Consider the following 27069-nt stretch of genomic DNA (forward strand, 5'->3'; position numbering starts at 1 on the left):
CTGTTACAACAGAAATCATTTGGAAGAGTGGGGGAGGAGAAGGTAGCAATAGCTGTTGAGAAGCCTTCTCTTTTGGAGATAAGAGCATATTGGAGAAGAGACCACTGGTGGCCAGATATACAGCAGCAAGCCCCTATATTGGACTCCCTAGTTCTTTCTATTTTCTATGCAGCAGACCTTTTCCCACTCGGCGCTTCATTAAGATTTTAATTTAAGAGTATCTGTTGAGATTAATAACACTTTTGTTCCATTTTCTGTCTTGACACTCAGGGTCTGACTAATTGTATCAACTGTTAGTTGGAAATTAGACATCAGTATACAAAACTATTCTGAATAAAGCCACATATTAAACAATCCTTTCACACTGGCATCTAAGACCCAGTCTCTACTCCATGGCAAAGCCAATAAGCATCAGAATATATAAGCTCTTAACACCTCATTGGAAATCCAGTTGTGGACTTACAAACAAAAAGAGAAAAGTAGATTAAAGCAGCAAGGCTTCTGAGCACATTACAGCAACAATATACTGTTAACAAAACACATGTTGAATATTTCAAATGAACAAAGTTTGTGTCAGCTGACCAGTCTGGACAAGTCTATCTATATGAAATTGCAATACTCATTTATTTTTCCATGGTGGCTAATTACATAAAGGGTTACAATCATTACTTCCTGGAAATCGTCATCCAGTAAGTCAGCTATGCTTGTTTTTATTCCAAATATGATTTACAAGAAATACTGTATCATAACGGCTCCAATTATTAATTCTTGTAAATATACCTATGTTTCCCATTCGGAAAAAAAGTCATTTTACGTAAAGTACATTTTCAGGTGTTGTTTTGGGTTTTTTGTTTGTTTTTTTAAATATACTATATTCAACAGCAATACCTTTCCACAGTCTACCCACTCACTTCCACTTATGCATTTGTAGGAAAAAAATCTCAGGAAATTACAACTGAAACTTAAATAAGTTATATACAAGAAAAAAAGCTAATTGAAAATGTATGCATAAATACCCGTTTCTAGACAATCCTGGTAGAACTCTCATGACAGGGAAAGAAAATTTTTCTCCCACTATCAAGATTATAAAAAAACCCACAACTTCCAGAAGTTCCACAATTTAAGATATGCATGAGTACACATACATGCTTTTTCCAGAGGAAGTATAATTAAGGAACATTTACATATGTACCCACATATAGATAATGTAACGTACCATAGAAATTTCCTCAGCATAATTTTGATATGCTCACCTGAGAGTAACAAAGCCATAAGCTAATTATACAGATCATCCCAGCTCATACTGCTGACACCTTTATATCACAGTACATCATAATGCACTCTGTACATGCCACATTTTCTAAGAGAACTTTGAATGTAATCTCGCTGACAGAGAGCAAGAGCACTGTAAATCAGGTTGCCTTCACACCATGAAGGTAGGCCTTGGAGGAAGAAGAACATTAATGTTTCAGAAATATCTACAAATGAATCTAATGTAATTTTCCCCTATACAAAGGTTATTTTGAGATCCAGTACCTCAGGATTTAGCAGGGCTAGATGCAAACACTTGGTATTTCCCCTTTCCAATGGGGTATAAAGTTCCCATTTCTAGTTCCAGTGGGCTGCAAGGTATGTGACATTAAGCTTGTTACTACTCAAAGATAGATGCCTTCCACATGAGTCTGGTACAATTTTGGGTGGAAATGCCACATTTCTGGGAGAAAAAAGTTGAAATATCCTTGTCAGACTGGGGGAAGAGGGCAGAGATTTGCTTTCCTTTTTAAAAAAATAGCAGCTACCTGAAACTGCTCAAGAGTATATTACAAGCAGTCCTGAAGCACACTGATCAGTGGACGGACTAAAAAGCAAGATAGATAATAAAATGCTGAGTTATGCAACAAGCAACATGGATATTACCAACATGTATCTGGTAGGTGTCTTTATATTTAGATGTTTTCCAAGACTGACTGACCTGACCACATTCCAGTTAATTTTCACAAACTGAAGAATATATTAATTCATGAGGCATTGGGTGGCTCAGTAGATAGGTTACAGGAAAAGGAATGTTCTCTTTGGCTCAATAATGATGGAAGAGGAAAGCTGAAATACAGTATAAAAAAAATCTTCCTGATAATAATATCCCTCTCAGGCTGTAGCATCGTCTCTCAAGACGACTGATGGACACCCAATCACTACAGTCATTTAAAATGGGACTGAAGATATAACAAAAATGAACTATAAGGAATAATCCTGCATTGGCAGATGTATTATTTTTCAACAATCTAGTCACATTTACTACTATAGTGCTGAAGGGCCTACCAAGCATGGGGACGCATTATGGTAGGCATTAAACAGAGTAGCAAATAGTCCCTGCCCTGAAGAGCTTACAATCTAAACAGAAAGACAGACAGGGTGGAGGAAGGGGTATAACACAGAGTCAACAATGTGCTGGGAGAGAACATCATGTTAGTGACACTTTTTAAGTTGGGTTTAGCTAAATGGAAAGAAAAAGGGAAGGGAAGAGGGGGAGGGGGAGGAGGTAAGAGGGGCAGGTACAGAGTGAAATCGAGGGGGGAGGGTTTGAGCTAACAGCCAATCAGCATAAAACAGAGAAAGTCCAGTCAAAACTGTTGAAAGTTCTCTCAATGTCCAGAGGTTCTGGATTGGACTGCTTCTGCTCCTACCAGTTGTAGTCTCTAGCTGGCTCCTCTCCGCACTCTTCCTCCTCCTTCTCCCACATGGTGGTGGGGTTCCAGTGGAAGATGACACACCACCTGGGTCCTACTGCCGTGTGTGTGCGCGCGCATGTGTGTGTGAGAGAGAGAGAGACTCTCCTGCAGTTCTGAATGTATGCGTGCACACACGTGCACATAATAGGTCTTTTCCATCTCTAGTTTGCGATTTGATGAAAATTGCCATTATCATTTGAACCAGTTTAATGACCTATGCAAAGCGGTCACAGTCCACTTCCTTGTGACCCAGCTTTCACATAAGAACTGCCATCAGAGTTTGCATTCATTTTTGTCTACGAGCTGAAAGGGTAAGGTGAGAAGGTGACTAAATTAGCTTTCCTGCCCCAAGAATGGTCTTTCCAGAACAGGGGTAAGACACATTGGAATAGATTGTTGCCCACACTAAGCAGTAAAGAAAAGGCTTAACGTAAGTTATGACTAGTAACTGACAAAGTGAGAGAAGCTGGCTATGAGGCTTGTTTCCATCAGAACAAAAAGAATCCTAATACTTGAGTATGGTTATGCAAATTGGTGGAAGAGGTGCTAGATTGTTCCTTGAAACCTGAGCAGTAAGGGTAGATTATTAGAAACTAATCTAGATTAAACAGAAACTGAGTTAGCATTAATTTCTACTCATAGGAGCACAGGGGTCAGAGGTGGGCCACTGACATTCTGTTAATACAGCAACATGCCATTGATCCACTTGCACATGGCTTAGTGTGGTTGTCCCCTATCACTGTGACCAGTCTTGTCCAACATGCAGATGCCACACTGCCAGCAGAGAGTCAATGCTAAGAGCATGTATAAGCGTCAGCAGAGGATTTCTTACTGTAGAGTCTTATCGCTGCTAGCCAACCTTTTCCAGTGCTGACATCCATTGCCTTTGGAGCTGCACTGATTGGCAAGGGAACCAGTATTCATAGAAACTGAAATTAATTTAAGCAAAACGAAGCAGAAAGATGAACTGAGAAGCCATTCCATCTGACCACAGAACCATTTCCGAGCTATCAGTCTGATGTTATTAGCAACGGATACTTTACTTCATAAAAAGTGACCAATAAAAAGATAATGGTAGGAAATTAAATGAACCTTAACTTGATTTAGAACTTTACTACGAAATGCTGAAATATCGTGGAGAAAACACTTGGAAAGAACACCAGAAGAAACCATTGTACAGGATCCAAATTGCATTGGTTTCAATGAGGTATGTGAACACATTAAGAGGGAAGTTAGATCTTTCACTCTTAATCATTAAGGTGACAAAAGCCAATCACCATATTTAAGATAATTAACTATGGTAATTTATTTTATATATATATATTTTACACACACACACTTATTATTATATATATATATATATATATATATACACACATATGCACACGCACACAGTTAAGACCCACCACTTTCATGATTACTGGTTGCCTGTTCACATGTACTGAAGTGACCCAGATTCCATTCCCTCCAAATGTCCACTGAAACACAAAATATGAAATGGAAAAGGGATGGTCTCATGGTTAAGATGCAGGACAGGGAGTCACATGTCCTGAGCCTATTCCTGACTCTGCCAAATAGATCTCCTTTGTGACTCTGGCCAACCCACTTACCTTCTTTGTACCAGAGTTTTCCTATCTGTAAGAAGGCAAAATTCATTACACGTTTTTAAAGCATCTTAAAACCCTCAAGATGGAAGACTTTCATTTGGTAATATTTAAATTTACATTCAAATGATATTCTGAGTCTCCTGAACAGCTGCTTTGAACAGAAATAAGGATTTATTTTTAAATGGAAGTCACAGAACAATAGTACAGATATATCACACAATCTAAAAGGTGTAAGAAAGGGCAAAGTATAAAGCCTATCGAAGTGCCCAACTATCAAAATGATAGTTTCTACTCTTGCTAGTTTTTTGTTTTGTTTGGGTTTTTTTTTTTTGCAGATACGAGAAGGTCCTGGATTGTATTCTGAAAGCCATGACAAATTCTTCCTGATGCCTTCTAGTTGAGAGGGAATCAATTTTTCCGCTCATGGGAAATCCACAATTTCAAAATGTTTCCATTCCAGAATGTAACAAAGCCCCACAGATTTCAAGTTTCCAGCAAAATGAGAGTCAGAATTTATGTTTTTTTAAGATCAATCAAAACATTGTTTTGATTTTTCCTTTCTAAATTTTATATCTAGAGTTTGTCTGAGGAATTTCAAAGAAAACTGGAAAAGGGTTATACTAACATCATTATCTGGGGATTGGTCCTGCTTTGAGCAGGGGGTTGGACTAGATGACCTCCTAAGGTCCCTTCCAATCCTGATATTCTATGATTCTATGATTATATCCAATTTAAAATGTTTTCAAAACAAAAATTTTGTTATGAGTTTTGGTTTTGAAACTATTTTATATTATAAAATATATTGTAAAATACAATTTAAAAAAAGTTGAAATAAAAAACAAACATACATTTCAAAAATTTTCTTTAGAGAATTTCGGTGTTTGATTATCATTCCAATTCAGAATAAAGCCAAATTTAAAATCCTTTGTGAAATGAAACCTCCTCCCGCTGCATAGCTCTAATATAATAGCTCAGTGGTTTGAGCATTAGCCTGCTAAACCCAGAGTTATGAGTTCAATTCTTGATGGGGCAATTTAGGGATCTGGGGCAAAAATTGGAGAGTGGCCCTGCTTTGAGCAGGGGGTTGGACTAGATGATCCCCTGAGGTCCCTTCCAACCATGATATTCTATGACTCTATAATACATAAATACAAAATTAAGTAGGAATGGAATGCTTTGATTTTCATTTCAAAACAAAATGTTTTGACCACACAACACTTTTTTCAATTTTTCTTTCAAAACGAAGTTTAATTCAAGCAGACATATTTCCACAAAATGTTTTGCTTTTGATGAACTGGCATTTTCCAACAGAGAAACGTTCTACTGGCAAGTTTCTAACCAGCTCCACATCCAATCCTTAATTAACATTAGGCACACACCTTCAAACATTCACAATCTTACAATAGAAGTGCTTGGATCAGGTAGTTAGTAAGCATGTTTACTATCCACACCAAGTGAATTTTACTTTGTGGAGGGCCGGTAAGGATATGTCTATACTGCAATTAAACACTCACGGCTGGTCTCTGTCAACCCACTTGGGCCTGGGCTACAGGGCTGTTTAATTGCAATATAGATGTTCGGGCCCCGACTAGAGCCTGGGCTCCGGGACCCTCCCCGCTTGCTGGGTCCCAGGGCTTGGGATGGAGCCTGAGCCAGAGCCTCTATATCACAATTAAACAGCTCCATAGCCCAAGCCCCGTGAGCCCAAGTCTGCTGATCCAGGCCAGCCACAGGTGTCTGTTTGTTGTTTAGACATACCCTAATAGGACTTAAGGGTGCCTAGGCCTATTTTAAAGGCTTATAGGGAATTTAAGTGCTGCACAGGTATTGTGTCAGTCCTCTGCACAGGGCTCAATTTTACATCCCTACTTGTAAAGGGAATTTTTTTTTTAAACCAGACAAAGTCAGATGTTCAAAATCTCAGAAACTGATCAGTCATCATACAAAAAATACCAATACAGACCCCAAGGGATGTGTCCTACTGTTTGTCTAACTCTCTGGGTTCCTCAGTAAATCCATCAAATTGGTCTTACTTTAAATTAGTACTTTAAGAACAGTGCCAGGAACCAGTTGGTCTCTGAATAAAAACAACAGTCAGGCTGAAGTAGACAATCAAGTGAATGAGTACATTTGAGCTTGAGAGTGCTACACAATTCTGAGATAGGCAGGTATATTCATTCTCAGATGCTCCAGAGGGATAATAATACAGTTGATACAGGCAGAGTACATGTCAGCTGCTGAGCTAAATAGAACTTTCTCCTATTTCCTTTTAAAACATGTAATATTGTGTTAAACTGAATATTTGAAGGTCAGTGTTATGCTGTACCTTTATGTATTTTGCTCTAATACTACACAGTTCTAGCTATCTCTGAGTGTATATCATTTTAGAAGGCCTTTTTGCTCCCCAAACACCCAAAAAGCAGACAAGACTAGAGTTCTGAAATTTTACAACCAGATGACATCTCATAAGAGTATATATATGAATTGTAGACTGAATGGTATATAAAGTAAGTATAAATGAACACAAGTGGCCCCCTCTAAGTCTCTTCCTCCATTTTGATTAAATTAATATAAGGAAGGTGCAAATCACGTTGACAGACCATAGTCGGAGTAGTTATTAATGATTTGAAGGACACAAGAATTAAAAATGACCTTGACAAACAGAAGAATTGGTCTGTAACCCACAAGATGAAATTCTATAAAGTACAAAGTATTATACTTAGAAAGAAAATAAATAAAACAAATCAAATGCACAACTACAAAAATGGGAAATAACTGGCTAGGTGGTAGGACTGGTAAAACAGATCTGAGGGTTACAGTGGATCACGAATTGAATGAGAGTCAGCAATATAATGTAGTTGCAAAAAAAGCCTAATATTCTGGGCTGTATCAACAGAAGTTTTGCATGTAAGACAAGCACGGTAATTTCCCCCTAAACTGAGCACTGGTGAGGCCTCAGCTAGAGAACTGTGTCTAATTGCGGAAGCCACACCTTAAGATAGATGTGGATACACAGGAGAGGGTCTGGAGGAAAGCAACAAAAAGGATAAAAAGTTTAGAAAACCTGACCTATGAGGAAAGCTTTAAAAAAACCTGGGGGTGTCAGTCTTGAAAAAAAAAGACAACTCAGCAGGGACCTGATAGTCATCAAATATGTTAAGGGCTGTTATAAAGAGGATGGTAATGAACTGTTCTCCACATCCACTAAAGCTAGGACAAGAAGTAATCATCTTAATCCACAGCAAGGGAAATGTAGGTTTGATATTAGGAAAGACTTCTAACTATAAGACTAGTTAAGTACTGAAATAACTTACAAAGGGAGGTTGTAGAACTCTTATCTTTGGAAGTTTTTAAGAGCAGGTTAGACAGACACCTGTCAGAGATGGTCTAGGTATACTTGGTCCTGCCTCAGTGCAGGGAACCGTACTAAATGAATTCTCAAGGTCCCTTCCATGATTCCAAGTAATTTCATTCAATTATCCAACAATCAAGAGATCTGTAAGGCACACGCCCCAGACTACCTTACCAATTTTAAGCTTATCCTTAAGAGCAACTGTTAAAAATGGATTTGAAATAAACTAAATCCTGTTAGCCCTCATAAAGGCGTCTTAAATTAGAAATTGACACAGCTAATCAGTTTAATAAAAGTATCTATTCTTAACAGCAAACTTTAAGTACACAGTACAACCAGCATTGCTCACTGTACTCAAAGGTCTCACACCTCCAATGAATCACTGAATTTTAGGTTTACATGCAAGTGGCCTTTCTCCAACTATTCCCTACAAATTAAGGCTCCAACCTTGCAATCAGATCCAATCAGGCCAAGCCTTGCACCTAGCATGGAACATCCCCAAAGTCAATGGGGCTGAGCATGGGTACAAGGGTCCACCCACATGGATCTAACTGTAAGATCAGGTCCAAAGACTCTGTAGCCTTGCACTTGTTGGAGTTTAAGATTCTTATTTTAAAATTATTTTCTTTTTTCCACAAATTTGATAGTTTTATTCCTGGTGACAAAAGCAGTCTTTAAGAACAACACTAAAATCAGTAGCAGATCAAGTTTCTCATGGTTAGATGAGGGACCAGGTGAAACTGGAGTGGTATGTTCGCATGCTCCACCCATGAATGAAATGTACCCTTTGTATTTCTGTTAGAATTACAAACTATCTACTCTGCCCTCTGCTTTCTTTGGTTCTTGTAGTAACTGCCTATAAGTGAGTCTACTCACACAATTAGAAAGTATTGCAAGTAATAGTTTCTAGCTTATGTGAGCTGAAAGTTAATTGGCACAATATCTAATAGAACTGACTCAGTCAAGGAATTAACAGCACAGCAAGATATGTAAAGTGGGATGCGGAAAATCCCCATTTCATATGTGGCGGCACCACCACCTACAGAATCACACCTTACTAGCGATGTATAATAGAAGCCCATTTTCTCCAATAACATATTCAGATAAGTCTTGCAACTGGGCTTACTCAAATGCATATGTTTTGAGTTGTCAAATTCTGGAAGTTATGGCTTTTGGGACTGCAGCATTTAGGAACCAGAATGATCCCTGGGTCACACCAAATTGTACTCAGCATAGGACCTTGGTGGGAGGAAAGGACAAAAGATACCAGCTTTGTGCATGCTATATTCTAGGGACTGCTCTAATCCCCAGATCTCTAGGGCAGCTTTAATTTATGTTGATAGTAACAGTTCCCTAGGGGACATTACACTAACTAGATATCACTGGAGGAAGAGGTGCTTGGGTCATGGCCCTTTTTCCCAGCATGCCTTGACACGCCTATGCTGGACAAGTGGCACAGAGCTGGCTTTGTTGATTTTGCACTACCTGAAGGTTACTTTGCTGTCTAACTAGGGTACCTTCATAGTCCCTTTGGGTTTCCCCAGTGAAAAGAGAGACCATATTGGGGGTCAGGATCTGACTCTAGTTTGTTTGTTTGTTTGTAATTTGTGTTTATATTTGCTTCTCTGGCCTTGGAGATCTGCCGTGGCATTACACAAATATTCAGTTGTCATTACAGGAAGACTTTTTTCCCATTCTGGCATCACTTTCTTAATCTGGAATTAAATTGTTATAAAGGTCTTTGAAAAAGAGGCTGTGACTACAACCACAGGTCCTAGTGGATCTTTCTAAACAGCTTTGCTAAGGGCGTCATCACTTCAGCAGTGTCAAGACAACCATTATACACATTCAGAGACACTACAGGGAACAATGTGAACAAATCAAAATTCCTTATACATTAGGTTTATAAATGCATTGTGAAGTAGTGGCAATTATAAAGGGGGACTGTAACACCTGAGGAGACAGTTTATAACCAGATGCCTTCACTACCCAAGTCTTTGTTTTTAGTGAAATTAGCTAATAATGAGGGGGGAGGTAGGGAGAGCAGACAGAGGAGGATACAAGACGACTCCTCCCCTCAAAGCACAGTATCTTTTTAATTCTGTTAAACACAGTGACGGTTTTCTTCTTTCATCACAGTTGGTTGCCATGAAAATGCTGGATTTGTGATGATATAATCGTGATCTCATTGAAGGATCAAGTAAAAAGAGAAGATGGACTATGCAACTATTGATATTCTGTTGGATTTCATAAACAATTGTGGGGTGTTTGGTACTCTCTCTCCATTTTCCAAAGCCTTGTTTGGATCCACAGGCCCAATCCTGAATATGTGGGGGGATCTCTGCACCCACATAGTCGGGTTCCATGTGAAGGCAGGCTCTGACTAGCATATCACATAGCAGGATCAGGGCCCTAGTTAGTATTTGCTTACATATTGTCTTTATAATACAGTCAGTGTTAAAGGCTTATGTAGCATTTTGAGTTAAGACAAGTCTGTAAAGCTATCCATTGGAATATATATCCACTGGAATAGTGTAAGCATTTCATTGAACAGCACAAGTTTTCACCCACTGTGTCAGTCTGGAAAGGAATTAACATGTACCAAGGAACATGCACAACCCCATGTCATTAAAACATCAATTTCTTGTCCTCTGTTCCACAAAACGTATTTTTACAAAAAGAGACTGGTTTCCTTTCTTTTTGAATATTGAAGGTCTAAGGAATATTAGCAGCGAAACCAAGACTCCAGTTGCACTGCTCTCAGCACAGTACTTGGATGTAAAAATGTAGCTAATGTTGAAGCTGAAACACTTTATAATATTGAAGAGATCAATTTATTAATCAAGCAGCTACAGCTCAACACACAAAGCAATCCTTGGGAAATACAGCCATGTGCATTATGAAGAGGGCAAGGCTTGCTATTGTCTTTCTTCAGTTTCACTGCCAAGCTTTTTAAAAGGTTACTAAACCCCGATTAATGAAAGGTGCATAATCTCAGACCGTTCATAACCACTCCAGCTGTAAATCAGTCCATCCCCCCCTCGCCCTTCTCCAAACTGATTCCTGACAAATTGTAAAGGGCTGCATGAGCGGCGTCTGTCTTCCCCTATCTTAAATGACACTACTAAGGGAAATTGAGTTCAGCAATTACTCCGTTGTTTGAAGTGCAAATCCGGGCGTCTGAAAATCGGTCCTCACCCCCAGTGTAGTGTGGCTCCAGAATGACTCTGATCAGCATGTACAGTACAGCTCATTCAACCGAAACTCATCTCGTTACCCTCCCCCTCCCAGCACTCGTTGTGATCGCTCTGGATTTTGTGATGAGCCTCAGAGGGAGCCCAAGTTAGGATCAGTGTCAGGCAGCAAAAAAGAGAGGGGGGAATATTTCTCCCCCCACCCCCATTCCCACCGACATCCACTTACCTTTCACTTGACTTTCATACTCCGCTATAATCTCTTTGTCCTTTTTGAATCTGCTCGGTGTGGACATTATCCAGGCGGCGTTTCTCCTACGAGCTCTGAAGTTGGGTCAAACGGTCATAAAGCAGAGCCCCGCGGGCGGCGAGGGGAGCGGCGCCCACACGCGCTAGACCGGCAGCGGCAGGGGTGGGCGACTAGACTAACCCTGGCGCGGGCACCATCTCCTCCAGCCACGGCAGAGAGAGCCCAGCCCAGCCCCGGGGCCAAGGCGGGTGTGGGAAGGACCCGCTCCCTCTGCGCAGGGCTAGCGCCGAGTCCCGCTGCTGCCCCGCACCGCTGTCATGCCTCCGCGCGCCGGTGGGGCGGGGCGGACAAAGGGTAGGGGCGGCCGGGTCAACGCCCCGCGCCGGGCTCCTCACCAGCCACGGGTTACTCCAGCTGCTGCCGCCGCCGCCGCCGGCTGGGAGAGCAGCGAGCCCGAGGCGACAGCACCGAGCGCCTCAACTCCGGGCCCAACGCCGAGAGGGGTCGCTGGGGATAAAGTTCTCGCCTCCGCCGTGTCTCTGCCGCCCCGCCCCGCGGCGCCCGCTCCCCCCTGCTGCTGGCCTGGGGCACGAACCCGGACTGCGTCTCCGCCGCCGCCGCTGCCAGCGACCCGCCCACCCCGCCGGCAATGGGCAGGGAGCGAAGCTCGCACGCTTCCCCCACCCCGGGCGAGCCAGCGCCGGGCTCTCGGCGCAGAGCGAAGCCTCTGGCGGCCAACCGCAGTCGCCACGCCTTCCCGGGCCCCCCAATGGAGGGGAAGGGGGAGGCCCCAGCAAGCTAGGCTGCCCGGCTGCCTCCCGTGGAGCAGTCCAGCCCCAGAGGCTGCTGAGCCAGACTCGGCTCTGGCAGGGTGGGACCAGCTGCTGCAGCCGGTGGCCTCTCCCGAGAGCATATGGTGAGCGGGTGTTAGCTGGGGAAAGGGGTGTGAGGCGGAGATAAGGTGATCGAAAGCCCTTGATCCTGGCGTGGAAAGTTAAATCCACACGCTGCAGCCGCCGCGACGGAGCCATAGGGAGAGGAGGGGGGAAGGTGGGCAGGCTGGGAAGAGACCGTTTAGTTTGGGGATCACGTTTACAGTCAGAGCAAAGCATTGTTTCTTCTTGCTCGTTTTCAATAGAGGTCACGCCCTCTACCCCCCACTCCTAGTACCGCAGACGTCGGGCAGCACGAGATGCTGGAGGGCTAGGAGGGGCCCAAGAGCTGAATGAAAACGGTTTAATTTCCTTTATCATTAACAACATTTTCTGTAGCCTCAGTCTCATGAGGCTGCTGCCTTTCTGATACGGCTTATTCACAACAAGAACCACATCACTCCACTAGATCTAGGGGTAAGACTAGAGATGGGAAAGCACTTGCATTTGCCAACTCAGATCATAATATACAAATGAACATAAATTGTCATTTGGCAGGTTAGAAGAATACACAACTTTTTTTTTGTAATGGATGGGGTGGGAACCACAGGTGCTGACTTGTTTTTGCCTGTAGGCACTCCTCTCTAACCCCTTCCTCAGCCAGTGGCAGGCAGGGTCTCTGGGGAAAGAGGCCAAGGGTGGCAGGACCATGGTCTGGGTGCCTGGACCCACAAAAGATTAATCTGGCCCTGTAGTTGCTGAGTACCCCCTATTTTTTTTCAGTGGATGCTTGAGCCCTGGAGCACCTACAGAGTCAGCTGCTCTGGTGGGAACATCACTACAGCAAATTAAGGACCTAGCTTCCACCAAGTGAAAGAGGGGAAAAACAGAAGTCTTTTTAGTAACTTCAGAAGAAATTATATATCAATGCCCCAAAGATTTAAAGGGTAGGAAGAATGTCTGTCAACAGAGAAGATGGCTAGAGGTGCAAGGAATTCAGAGTACACCAGTGGCCCACAAATAAAAAACACCCAGAGTTCAAACTGAAGTATGTGGTCTGTTGACATCACTGGTGTTCATGGACTCTGAAGATACCTCATCTCCCCTCCTCTACCACTGTTGGGAATAGTTCTGATCCTAATTGCTGACATTTGGGGGGGACTGGAACCTGGTTCACCCTCTATAATCCTACAAGGGGGCTACGCTCTGTAGGGCTGGTACAATTTTAGATTATTGGTACAAACTCTGGAGGCAGAATTTTCTTGGAACCTGGACTCTAGGTCTTCAGGTTACATGAAGAAGAGCTCTGTGTAAGTTCGAAAGGTTGTCTCACTCACCAACAGAAGTTGGTCCAATAAAAGATATTACCTTATCCATCTTGTCTCTCTGTCTTCTCTGTGTCATTCATTATTTTCAAAACCTTTGTCATATCCCCTTTTGTTCCCCTACTAGTGAGTTATCTTACCCAGACTTCATGCATATTGTCAGTCCTGATGGAGCCTAGCTAAAACATCCCTTTCAGAGCAGTGAAGGCTATTTTCAAAGTCGTTTCTGAAGCTAATTTAGTTCTGAGTTTGACCTACAAATTATATCCCTTCGACAAGAGACACAAAAGCAGTTGGTTGCTACCTAGCCCTAGAGTATAGGGTGCCTAACAGATGGGGGATTAGCTGGAAAGATAGCATAGTTACGCAAGTGCTATCTTTTCTTCAGGAAGTCCATCCTTTCTGTTTGTCAGCCATGCCTCATGCCTGCCGAAAGCCTTTTCATCCTTGATCACACCTGATTGCACTCGAGTTCTCAAATAACAAATACTAATAGCGAAGTAAAAACAACAATAAAGAGTTTGAGGGCACATATAGTTGCCAACAAGATGGACTATATTGTCATAAGTATCTAGGAATTATTTGGGGAACAGAGAGGGTGGCGAACCATAATACAAAAAATAGCCTGAAGATATTGCGATGGTATAGTCATGTAAGCTGCCTATGTACTAGTCTCATTCCCAAGTAATCAGGCAGACTCAGCTCCACACAGAAGAACATTTGCCCCATGTAATAGGACTACCAGCCACCTCAGAGGGTTATAGTCACAATTTGTTAATTTGTTTTTCTCCCTACTTTTAGAGCCTAACAAGAACATTACTATCTTAGCCAGAGGAAAACAACATCAATAGGACGGCTCCTTTTACCAAAGGTCCAAATAATAATAAAAAAATCCCTAATCCCCACACTAAACCACAGCTAAAAGAGGGAATCTTCCTTTGATCCATTCCAAGTGTCTACAACCACAGGATTGCTTTCTACAGCCAAGAGCCCCGCTGGAAAAACGCCACCAAAAGCACCAGTTCTTACTGTGTTTACAGTCTCCGGCAGAAATATATCTCATTGTTCAGGGGAGAAAATTAACTCCCTTCCCCTAGGCCCACCTATCCGCTCAACCTGTCTTTACTTCTGGAAGCCTCTGCTTCCTTTGCATGCCTTCTTACAAGGCACAGCTGTCAGTTTCATCGCTCAGTAGTTTGCAACAGGTTCAAACTCTTCATATCTCCAGGTCTAACAGCTCAAGCAATCTTTAAGGGCTAGCTTCCTCCTTTCTGCCCCATGAAGGGGTTGAACTCTTTCCTACCTATTTGGTCACTGATAAAATGGATGAAGACTCCTTTAAGCCCCTTCTTGGTTCACAGAGGGGCAAGGTATACCCGCCCTATCCCATCTGGATAAACAGACTACCAATGGAAAGTGCATAACAACCGCCATGAAAAAACGAGGAATCTAAGCTCTTTCACTGGGAAAAGTCAAGAATGAAACTGTAAATGCAAGGTCTGCCTGAGAAATGGTTTGGAACCTAGGCGTTACAGAAGTTACGTCACCTAGCTGCTGCTCACAGTTAGCCCTTGGATAGAAGTGGGACTGCATAGAGAGTGTGCATACGTGTATTTTGGAGGGAGCTGACCATCATGGATTAATCTGCACTATAAAAATTTTGTACTGATTTTCCAGCAATGATGTACCTGGTCAGACCTGGTCTGGTACCAGTTTATCAGTGTATCAGACCTGGTGTGGGGGGGGGGGAGAAAGGGGGGGAAGCTGAGCCCTGCCTACACTACGATTTACATGGCTAACACCGTGGAAAATGGGTACAACGTTTTCTAGCGTAGACAAGACAAAGCCCATGGACATATCTGTTAAAACAGAAGCAGATACATGTGTTTCCCTTAAAGAACAATTGTCTGTGAAGATACAAATTTCACAGTCTGCCTCCAGAGATCTCTCTCCCATGTGTCAAGATGATTGCTGGTTAATTCAGTATGCTTAGCTCACTTACTAGTGTGTCAGCAGTGGGAGCCACCTTCCATATATGGGCATAGAGAGATGTATGTATGCATGTTCGACGGCAGGCCGGGGAGGCTGCCAAAGTCAGGAGTCAGAGCTCTTTGTGAGCAGCAGAGATAAATTTTGGTTCCTGAATTATGCTGGAACTCCAGGGCAACCAGCCTGAGCTGGCCGAAAACCCTGATTTTTCTCTTCAAGGATTGGGAAAGGATTGTGTGTTATTACATGGGTGTAATCTTCTTTTAAGGTGTTTCAGGGAGTCAATGAGCTCAAGTCTGGACTAAATTCTACACTGATTTACACTGCATGCAATCCCACTGCAAAGACTTCAATCATAAGATGCAAGTCCCCACAGAATTTAGACTTTTATATTAGCATGCGCTCTATAATACCAGATATGAATATGGGAGAGGAGCCTTAGAGGGAGTAGAAGGTTGTTACGGAAAAGCTGTTTTTAAAGAAACAGGGCTTGGAAGGTAGCCTTCTAAATTAATACTACCTTTAGAAAAGTCTCCATGTTTTTTAAACCTGTCTTTGGGCATTCTCCTATTCCCACAGAAGTTTGTGTAAAGCTCCCTTTGATTTAAATGGAAACTGGATCAGGCTCAGTTTTCCTTGAACGTGGCATTTTCTTATTTCAATCATTAACAATAAAGAGGCTTTCTCACTGCCCCCCGTACAGCTCCCCCATAAATTAATTTGATAATGGTTAGGTGTTAGGCAGAAGGCTGCCAAACATTGTATTTGATAAACTTAATATGCTTGTTCCAATATTAGTGTTTGAGTACATATATATAATTCTCTAAGGAACAGGCACTGGTTTGGCTCATGGCTAGAAATACAGTAGACTTTATTCTGCTTTCACTTACATGGTGTAAAACTAGTGTAACTCCATACATTTCAACAGATCTACACCTGATTTACACTCATGTAACTGAGAGCAGAAAAAAGCCATCTGTACAATGCACTGTAGCAAATTTTGCCTTTGCACCTGAGACAGAGACATTTTTTGATTGATTAACTTTTAGGTAAAACTGCTGGTTTCTTCTGGTTGCACTTTGATGAATTGGCTCGTGGAAGGTTTTTATTTTACTTGTTTGATTATCTACCTTTAAACAGAGGCATGCATGACATTTAAATTATGTGTCATATGATAAATGTTTAGAACTTGTTTATTTTTTACTGCTGTGACAGAGGAATGGAAGGCAAAAGGAAGAATGATCTTTATATTAAGGCACAATACTGGGAGTTCTGGATACTGGGTTCTAGTTCTGTCTCTGCCACAGGTTGGTTTTGGTGGGATCTGGATTTCACCTTGAACTAAGACCAGATTCTGTTCTAAGTGACATAGATGTAAAGCTGGAATAACTATTGACCTCAGTGTCAAAATCTGGCTCTTAATGTCTCTCTGTCCCAGTTTGGTCAAATGGGAATAGTAGAATTTGGCTTTCCAACACTGGTGCTGTGACTCTAAATTAATATTTGCAAAGCATGTTTACATCTTTGAAAGAGGGATGTTATGGAAAAGTATTACTGTGTATTTTAGCAAAGCACACTATTGGATTAGTAATACAAATAAAGTAGGGTACTGCAGTAGTAGAAAACTGGTACACTACTTGTAAACTGACAGGTTTCAGAGTAACAGCCGTGTTAGTCTGTATTCGCAAAAAGAAAAGGAGTACTTGTGGCACCTTAGAGACTAACCAATTTATTTGAGCATGCTCAAATAAATTGGTTAGTCTCTAAGGTGCCACAAGTACTCCTTTTCTTTTTACTTGTAAACTGTGCTCTTGATTTCCACCTAAACATATAAGATTAACTAATCTACTCCAACAGAGAACTGGGGATTTTTAATTACTAGAATAAACACACACATCTGTATGGTAAAGCAAAGATGTGTTTAAACAAACAGCAGTTCCTACAATACCTCATGAATATAAATACAAAAAGGGAAAAACAGCAAGGCACGCTGGCTTTTGTCTGCTTGAAAACTTCATTATTGTATTTCATTTGCACGTCCTGATGAACGGTTACAGTATTTGCTTGCCTGTGCTACTAACAAAAATAGACCCTATAGCTGATTGCACTTCGTGGAATATCCCTGCAATATTCTCTGTGTAATACAAAATGTAACACATCAACCTCCTTAAGTAACAAAACCAGACACTAATTTTCTTCAGACTAAAAAAGGAGACAGAAATAATTATGCTTTAAAATCATCTTACTATTGGACATAGTCTCTAAATGAAAGAACAAAGCTTGAATTGAAACAATGAAACATTTGAGGGGTATTGCAAAAATGATGATAGTCTAGATACAGTGTTAAATCGAGAGAGCTTGTTTAATGTTTGTCACAGATAAGATGAGCATTTGTAGAGAGTAAAATTGTATTTACTTGCAAGTGAGATTATTTCAGTAAAGTCTGTTTAAGATTTAACGCTAGCAAGCTTTCCTGTCCTCCCAATGAGTGGGACAGATGTTGCACAGTATGTATATATGTACTGCAGGCACTAGGGATGAAATCCTGACCCCTTTGAAGTCAATGGGAGTTTTGCCATTGACTTCAGTGGGGCTAGAATTTCATACCAGAAGAAACAAGAGAAAACAGACTCCAAAGCATACAATTAGTCTTTTATAAAAATGGCGCAAGCAACAAAATTAGGATCTGGACCCCACACATTCCTGGTGCTTTGATCAGATTTTTTGTTTCAAGCACATCTCAGGTCCTGAGTGTCACAAAATTCAATGGTTCAAATATGGGAACCTTAACAAGAAGTCCATATCCTGGATTTGGATGCTCATATCAGTACATAGGTGTGTACATACTTGTTTTACGTGGCAAAGTGTGGATATGAACATCCCATTTGTTAGCCAACACATGTTCTATGCACACACCACATTAATAGGTATAGTGTAATACTATTCTACTAATGTTGTGATTAGACTCTTAATAATTAACTAATAAATAATATAGAGTGGAAGTAGGGATTGATGTGAAGTTAAAACTAGGCTCTGAAATGAGGAACAGGCAAGAACTCTGTGCTCTAGGGCAACCATACGATATGGGGCTGCTGCAGGAATTAGTGGGTGAAATTCTTTTGTCTATTTTATATAGGAGATCTTACTAGAAGAGCATAACTGTCCCTTCTAGCCTTTAAATCTATGAGCCTATGAAACTGCAACTGCCACACGTTTAGAAGAGGAAAATATATAACAAAATGCTGAATTAATTAAATGTAGGTAAAGTGGGGGCATTCATACCTAACTGGAGCATTGTGTTGGTAGATACGTAAATAGTCTGAAAATTAGTCTTGGTTTATTAAAAGTATGGCTATTAATTTTAATATTCTGCTTACTACATAAAACATGGTCACAGGGCTGTCCCTTGAAGGAAATCAGATGACCAGCCTAGTTGTGACAGACTCCTCTGAAGGGAATGAGCTAACCCAGGTCCACTGCCTCAGTGGCTGAAAAGCAGTTAATTAAGTAAGGAACACCTGGGCTTTAAAAAAAAAAAAGGCTTAGGAAAGCTCAGTTGGCAAAAGCTCCCTAGGCAAGGAAGTATGTGAGAGACCCTGAACAAGAAGGGGAAAGACTGTAAAAGTTACCCAGGCAGGGAGGTGTGAGCTGCAGAGCTCTCCAGACAGTAGAGAAACCTGAGGCCTTACAGCAGAAGGAGCTGCTGCTGGAATCCAGAGATTTTTGTTTTGGGACTTCTAAGTTTTATTTGGGCTCTGAGGGTAAGAGCCTTGAAACCCTTGAGTAAATGCTCCTTTCAGAAGGCTTTATTAAAAGGAAATATACTGTTGTAAAGTAGAATGGTTGACTTCTCCTTGACAAGCGACCTTATCCTTACCTCATTAAGGAGGGGAAATGGAGGCAGGCCACAGCAGAGCCAGGAGGCAACATGCATCTTCTACACACACATGTATTCTGTATCCTGAGCTTCTCTGTTTCCTGTTTGTGATCCTGCTGGAAAGCATTCCTACTAGCATACCAGTTTTAAGGAGGATTTGGAAAAAGTGTTATTCAACAGGCTCCATTTTCCCATATTTTCTCCCAGCTCATGTGCCTACAAAAAGTGTAATAAATGTTAATGGAGAGAACAAAAAGCAAGTGTGCAGTCTGATGCTTTATAGTGATAAGTGCCACTTGTGCAGCCCAGCCCTGTGATTGTACAATAGGATTTCTAATCTGTATAAACAGAATTAACATTCATGGAGGCTTCTGAAGTTTGAATACACTGAAAAGGAGAAGTCTATGTAGGTTCTAGAAGTGTATTCCCAGACATTAGTTTCAAGGATGAATATTCAGATTTAGAGAGAGAAGTGACTTAGGCTAAAACTTCTAATCTGTATTGCTTTTGAGTTGTGTGTTATTTGTTTGTTTTGTTTTGTTTTTTAACTTGCTTGCAAACCTTCCCAGGATGCCCTTTTTTCCCTTGGGGAGCCTCTCTCTACAACAAACCTGCTTCTAGAAAAAAAAATCTATCCTTCCCCAGCCAGGGTATTATTTTGAGCTTCATTCCTCTCCTTGTCCAGGGAAGGATTAGCCTGTTGAGCCTCAGATGCCTTTTGAGTCTCACTTAAGAGTGGACTCTGGCAAGGTAGTGGAATCTTCAAACCCCTCCTCTGAGGACAAGCTGCTGCCTTCAGCTGACACAGGACTGAGGACATTTCCCTGCCTGCTATTCACAGGGAAAGCAGGTGAGGCAGAGCTATACTCTTTCTGGCTGCAAGTTATGACACTAACCTGCTTAGACATGGCTAAAACATCATTATGTATTAAAATATCAGCATGAAGCAGATTTCTAATGCTGACAACAGGGGCGCTGGAACCTCAGTAGAAGTGGGGGAGGGCATAAGCCGAGGGCTGCTCTTTGGTACCCTGGCACCCTGACCAGGACAGATAGAGGATCCAAGGCTCCCTACAGTGGCCCAGGCTTCCTGGGCAGCTCTTAGCACTGATCAGCTCCCCTGCTGCGAAGCACAGCCCCTGCCTGTGCCACTGCGGCCTGCCTGAGGCTTGCAGTTTCGGAGGGCAACATGGCCCTCTGACCTCCCAAACTACACCATGTTAAAAAGGCAGGCATAGCCTTCCCACTTTTAAAAGTGTGGCGGGCCATGGCCTCCCCACGAGCCTCCCCCAGTTCTGGCACCCCTGCCTACAAAAATATCTCCTTGAAAATCTTCATGCTTGAGGTGGTCCTTAGTCAAAGGTAGTTAGAGAATTCAGCCAAAGCTAATATATTTAAACTTTTACCAGGGAGCTTGTCGTCCTCCCTTATCAAACTTTCCCTAACCAAAGTGACTTGGGATGCTGTGACCCTCCAGCCCTTACAAGGTATGCCATTTACCTTAGCATACTTAATTCTTCACTATCTTCCCAAGACTCAGTCCTAATATAATTCACTGGTGTTTCCACCTCCTCTACTGATGCTTGTGAGGCAAAGGAAGCAGCACTCACTGTGGCAGTGTGAGTTGTTGGGTTACTTTAAGTTTAGGGCAAATTTGGCTTTATATGGCTAGGAGCTCCATAGTTATGGCCAACTACCTGCCTTCCCTTAGGGTGGGTTTTTTTTTTTTAAATCTGGCCTCCCTTGCATTTTTTTAATTAAAGTTGGGGTTAGGTTTATTTATTTCTAAACCCCTCCTCCCTCTTAACCTAACTAATATGGGGATTTCCCTTCCCCTGGGATTTGCACTCCCCAGGACCCCTTGGCTGCCTTTACTTCATTTGTAACTAGCCATAACAATTGCTCCTGGGCCATCAGATCAAACAGTTTTTCATAATTACCGTCAGCCCCTGCCCCCATTATTCACTTTCTCATAAAACTATGCATTTTATGCACATATTAAACATAGGTGATATTGTCAAACATTTTGAGATTTCTATACAGTACTTCAGTTGATAGGTCTCAGGGGTGATATTAAAGCTTTTCAATACACTTTCTTTAAATTTGATGTACATCTTAACATCACCCTCCTCCATATCATTAAAAACTTCTCTGGTTTTCCAGTTAATCTGAAGGATAGGCATCTTCTTATCCTCTGGGATATTGTGCATCCCACATAGTCTCTCAAAGGCAGATGGGTACTTTTATACAATCAAATTCTTTATAAATTGAGCAGACATTTTCTGTCTCCCTTATGTGTGTGTGTGTGTTCTCCCTGGGTGGGGAAGCTCCTTTTACTGCTCCAGTACTATGAGCAACAATGTGTGAGCTTCCATCTGTCTCTGGTGTACACCCCTTCCTCAGCTTCTAGTTGTTCCATGTGCCTTTAGTGGGCTTTCTCCTCAGTTTCCTTGGCTTGTTTGGTCTTCTTGATCCGCAGTTCTGCCATCAGTCTCTGATGCTCACGTTCTTCCTGGGCTGCCCAGTACTGCAGTCTGCCCAGTTCCATTGCACTGGTCTCACTCTGTGGCACTGGAGCAGGAGGCTGCTCGGATGCCTGGTCAAAACTTACAAGCAAAGCTCTCAGCTTCTGAGCTGGAGTCTTCTTTTTATGGGATACTCCCCTCTCCTTGGATAACTGTTCTGGGTCTTATGTCTTAAGAGCATCATATGACTGTGGTTCACTCGTGTCTATTTCTTTAACATTTAAAAGTCCCAACATAAAGTTTAAATTTAACAGTGTTGGGTTTTGATCTATAAATCCAGTTGACCGGTGGCATGTGAATCCTGCCAACTAGGCCAGTGTCAGGCTGTCTAGAGCGGTTCACGAGAGTGAATACCAGCTTCAAGGCAGACTGTGAAGAAGTAGGGCACAAACCCCAAACAGGCTGTAAGTTTTATACTTAGATTTTACAACCAAGTATCAAATGTGAACTCCTCATGTGCTATAACAGCCTTAACATGGAGTCACAGACAGACCTCTTGGGTACTCCAGGAGATCTTGCCTCCCAGGCAAGCTTGCTGTGTGATAAATGGTCCCTTCCCCCAAAAATCATAATATTCAGTCCCAAAGGACCAGCCACTTATCCCAGGTCAATTGCACCTGAAGCACATGGCATTGGCAACTGTCGGAAAACAGGATAGTGGGCTAGATGGACCTTTGGTCTGACCCAGTATGGCCATTAATGCTATATCAAAGACAACACATGAAGCCAGTCCTGTTATAAATTAACTAAATATTTATTAACTAGAAAAAAAGATGTTATTTACAAGGTTAAAGCAGGTAAACACAGACACACATGAGTTACAGTTTTAGGTTTCAAAAGGTAATAGCAGCTGCTGTAATATGCAAGCTCTGTAAGTCCTCTAGGGCTAACCCAGGTCAAACAGCTGGGGATCCCTTGCTTATACTTAGAAATCTTTATGCTTCAGAGCTGAAGTAGCATAGAGATAATTTCTTCTTGACAAGGATTTTTATTTTCTTTCCCCAGAGTTCAGGCTGATGTGACAAGTGCTTATGCAGGTCTCTTCTTCATGGGTGTGGGGTGGGCAATCAACAAAGTCTTTTCTCCACTGATATTCCACAAAGGCTTGTCTGATGTCTGAACAGTCTTTTCTTGGGCAGGAGATGACACCTCTTCTGGTAAATTAGTATTTCACACTTGATAATGATTCTTTCCTGTTTGATGACTTACACAATTACAGAGCAAGCATTTAAATATTACCTTTATAACATGGGATACAGATATTGCAAGTGAGATTAATGCATGTAGCAACTCACAAAGTCATAAAGTCTAAACACACTATTATAAATCTAATACCTATTTTAACAATACTAACACACAGGTGAGCCAGACTAGTTTACAGCTGTGCGTTTGTCAGTGTTCAGTGGAGCCTAGGGGCCTTGGCATGAGCTGGCACCTGGTCTGCCAGTGTTACAGATGCTTACAGTGAGGACTGACTGACTCAGGAGATTGCTAATGGGACACACAGCCTTCTAATAGTAGGAATTTGTGTGGAGTTCCAACTGAAAATAACTGAAAGTAGTTTCCCTCTGATGTATTGAATGATCTACTGCACGTGAAATGAACTGATGGTTTTAGTGTAGTAGAGAGTGGTTCTCATCACAGAAAGTACCCTCCTCTGAAAAGGCCAAGCATGTAATTGGCTTGAGATGAAGATACTACTGCTGTAGGTAGGAGAGGATTTCAGCCCCCACGGTTGTCAAGCTGGTACTTCACATAACCATTAAGTTTGTTTTAAAATAAAAGATGAATATTGTAATTTGGTTTATGGGGCTTTTTGTCTGAAGAAATTAATGGAATTTAGCATAATTGGTACATTGATATTTAGTTTTCCAGTTGTAACATGTAGTTTAATGTTTCCTTGGTTAACTTTGTTCACGTTAAGTGGCACTAATAGGACTAATTACATAATAAAGAGCATAAGATATTCACACCACTTTCCATGTATTTAAGTATATTATTCCTTTTTCATACAGCACTTCTATTCACTTCCCCATTAGTAATTACTGAGAGGAATGGTTTCTGAATAATTCCTCCCCATGCAACAACAGACTGAGGCAACCTTGCTATTTGAAAAGAATTGAAATGTACAAGTAATTGTGCTGGCCCACGCCTCTTTGATTCATGCTGTGTGCCTTTGGAACTTCAGAATTGTAATTTGTATTTTGATACTATAAAGATTAGTAGACGAGCAAGCACTTAAATATTCATGACTTGTTTTGGCTCTTTATCTCGCCTTATTCTAGAACAGCTCGATTGTAGATAGAGGCATGGGTGTTTTCCTGGTTTAGCTTTTCATCCCAGGCCTAATGGGAGAACAGTGAGTTTTTGAGCTCTTCCAAATGAGCCTAATGGGCCATGTTAGCAGTAATTCAAATCTCTGATGAGCAGGTAATTACAGCTCTAATAATAGCCATTGGTTTTACATTTTCCATTTGCTTTGTTTGTTTGCTTCCTTGGTTCTCAACTAAAAATGAAAAACTTCTGCTGCTTTGCAGTCCTCCCAACATTGTGATGCTAATGGTTCTAGGAGGTGAACATTAAAAGTTAAATCAAATTCTAAAGGAGAAAAAACCCTTAAAGCTTAAAGCAACACCAACCCATTAAAAATGATATATTTTAAAAGAAATCATTAATATCCATGTAGATAATTAAAGGCTCCATCATGCTACCATTACCAGACTCCATTTCAAGTGCTTACATGAATAAAGGTTGCAGGAATGTGCCCAGGTAGGGGATCAAACTCTATGGGCTGATGTTTTCCCACGTGAGGTCCTCAGAAGAGATTCAGATTCCACAGAATATCAGCTTTCCATCTCCTGTAACTGTGAAGAAAACCTTCTGAATGTGAACCAGTGTAGCACTGTTGTTGCCTACCACAGTAGCTGGAGGATTGTGAACTATCCTAATTTATCCCAATTGGGTATTAATTCTGAAGCCCAATGATGGTACTTTCAATGTCAACATAGTTCATTTTAGCAGGAATATCTGCTTACTGTGCTTATTCATTATTGTGGCATGCAGTGTAGGAGAGCGGGAGTGCAGGCAGCCTTAGCCTATCAGTCTAAAAAAATGCACTGCTATAAACGATGGACGCAGCTGTGCCATCTTTTCTCTGAGTCAGTATCTGGACTCACCCTTTGACTGAGCCCTGGCCTAAAGATGTCTGGGCTTACCTCTTAGGCAGGGGAAGTGGAGAAGAAGAAGCTGTTTCTTCATTACCTTGTCTTCCAGCCAGTAGGGGATGCTAAGCAGCAAATAGGAGGAGGGCACAAGAAAATAACTCTCTTCCATGCTCCTGCATTCAGTGCACCACAATGGTGAGCTGGGAGGGAGGAACAAAAGTACTTCATAAAAATGGCTCATCACTAAAAATGTAATGTGTCCCTCTTCTCCACAGAGCGTTTTACATTCTGCCTTAGATTAAAAGAATTAAAATCTAATTTTCTTTTCATCTTTTATGATGATTACATTTCTCTCAGGTTTGGCTTTTTTTTCTTACAGGCATGCACTAGCCTGATATTTGCAACCCAAACACTGTAGTATTATAGGGAGTAGTTAATTTCCAACAAAACAATGTTTTCATTAGACTCACACACACAGACACCCCCCGCCCATTTCCGTTGATGTTAAGCCTTAATGTTATCCAGTCTAAATTCAGGGCCGTAGCTGAACTGACAGTATCTGTGTAACAATAGCCATAGTTTTCAAAAGAGTACAAGATCTAGTATCTGAAATATTTTCTGTGGGACCACAATACAACTGCCAAGTGATTGTATGTTCATATTCTCCCACATACATTTTAGGTGTCACAGCTCCCCCATGTGGAAAGGTAATGGAAGTGGGCTCATGTCAGAACAGTGCTCCCACAAATCTCAAAAAATGAAAAGAATTGGAAACTTTTTCTTCAAGCAGCTGATTTCCCCACTCCCCTGAAATGAGAATATTTGACTAAAAGCCTTGTATGTAAACTAGGCAAGTTAGTCTTGAAGGCCCAATTTTCCATGCAGAATATTAGGCTGAAAAGGTTGTTTATCTAGCAGAGGTGTATGTATTGTATGTTTAGTCCATGCAGTCTCAGATACATAGGGATGGGGGGAGGGGTAGCTCAGTGGTTTGAGCATTGGCCTGCTAAACCCAGGGTTGGAGTTCAATCCTTGAGGGGGCCATTTAGGGATTTGGGGCAAAAATTGGGGATTTGCCCTGCTTTGAGCAGGGGGTTGGACTAGATGACCTCCTGAGGTCCCTTCCAATCTTGATTCTATGATTATTAGGGTCTGCTGTACTGACATCCCACCAGCCTAACTATCTTTTAGCAAAGGGACCAATGATTACAGTGAATAAAAATCAAACAGTTCTTTTCTTTGTGTGTGTGTGTATTATTTTGCATTTGTTTTCATAACACAAAGCAACATTATTTAGAACCCCTGCAATAGCTAATTCCTGCTTTTGTTTACCAACTTAAGGTTAGAAGTTAGGTTAAGGGAAGGCTAATTCATTATTATCCATATAATTAATACACACAAAATGTAAATTTATTCAGGAACATTTTCCCCAAAGATATCTTGGGAACAGAAAGCAGGAATCAATTATTACAGGGATTCTTAATTTTTTAAAATTTCTGAACACTCTAAAAATACCCATTGTTTCCTCCTGTGACTTTCCCATCACAGAATCCTTTAAAGGCTCTGTGGAAAACCCTTGTACGATAAGAATTTTCTAAACATTTTAATTGATTTTTCCCAGCTATGGTAAACATCAGCAATTAAATTCAATATTAGATTGACAATTTCATATAAAACATGTTTTACTAATAAAAGTTAATGAATGTCATTCATTGTTCCCTCCCCATTCACTTACTGCTCCTGCCTCCCCAACTCCTGTATTCCTTGCAGACTAAGCTGTAAATTTCAAAGCTGGGGACAGAGGGCTTATGGATAATGGATGTTGCTGGTAAACCAAAAGGTAGCTCAGTATGGTGGTTGTATTTAGCAATAGTTCAGCATATTGGAATTTGAGTCAGGTATAATGGTGGCAGCATCAGGGGAGACACCACTGGCACTATATAACTCATGTGCATTGGCTGTTGCCTGGCAACTGTATAGTTTCATGTTTGTTCACAGCTCTGTCAACTTAAAGTGTTTTTAATTGTCTTTGTGGGTACCACAAAGACATGACCCCAAGAGTGAGAACAGCCAATCTGTTTGATCACCTCAAAAATGACATTTATTAAAAGAATAATCTTAATTTTCACATCATTTATACCTTTTCTCATGCAAAGATCCAGTGCTTCAGCTGTTCTAAGTACCT

At 41.4% G+C, this 27069-nt stretch overlaps 1 protein-coding gene across 6 annotated transcripts in view; it reads right to left on the reverse strand.

Moving 5' to 3' along the window:
* SRGAP1 (SLIT-ROBO Rho GTPase activating protein 1) overlaps positions 1 to 11976 on the reverse strand; it is a 233446-nt gene extending 221470 nt beyond the window's left edge. For 2 of the 6 annotated variants that reach the window (XM_073327898.1, XM_073327897.1), the window contains exon 1: positions 11112 to 11501. In XM_073327898.1, the coding sequence (XP_073183999.1) occupies positions 11112 to 11178 (67 nt within the window). In that variant the 5' untranslated portion in view covers positions 11179 to 11501. Of the gene's footprint in view, positions 1 to 11111; positions 11506 to 11527 lie in introns of those variants that run through there. The other 4 variants (XM_073327901.1, XM_073327900.1, XM_073327903.1 and 1 more) reach the window with 4 other exon arrangements.
* Positions 11977 to 27069: the final 15093 nt, after the last annotated feature.

The sequence above is a fragment of the Lepidochelys kempii genome, chromosome 1 (assembly GCF_965140265.1).
Source record: "Lepidochelys kempii isolate rLepKem1 chromosome 1, rLepKem1.hap2, whole genome shotgun sequence".
NCBI lineage: Eukaryota > Metazoa > Chordata > Testudines > Cheloniidae > Lepidochelys > Lepidochelys kempii.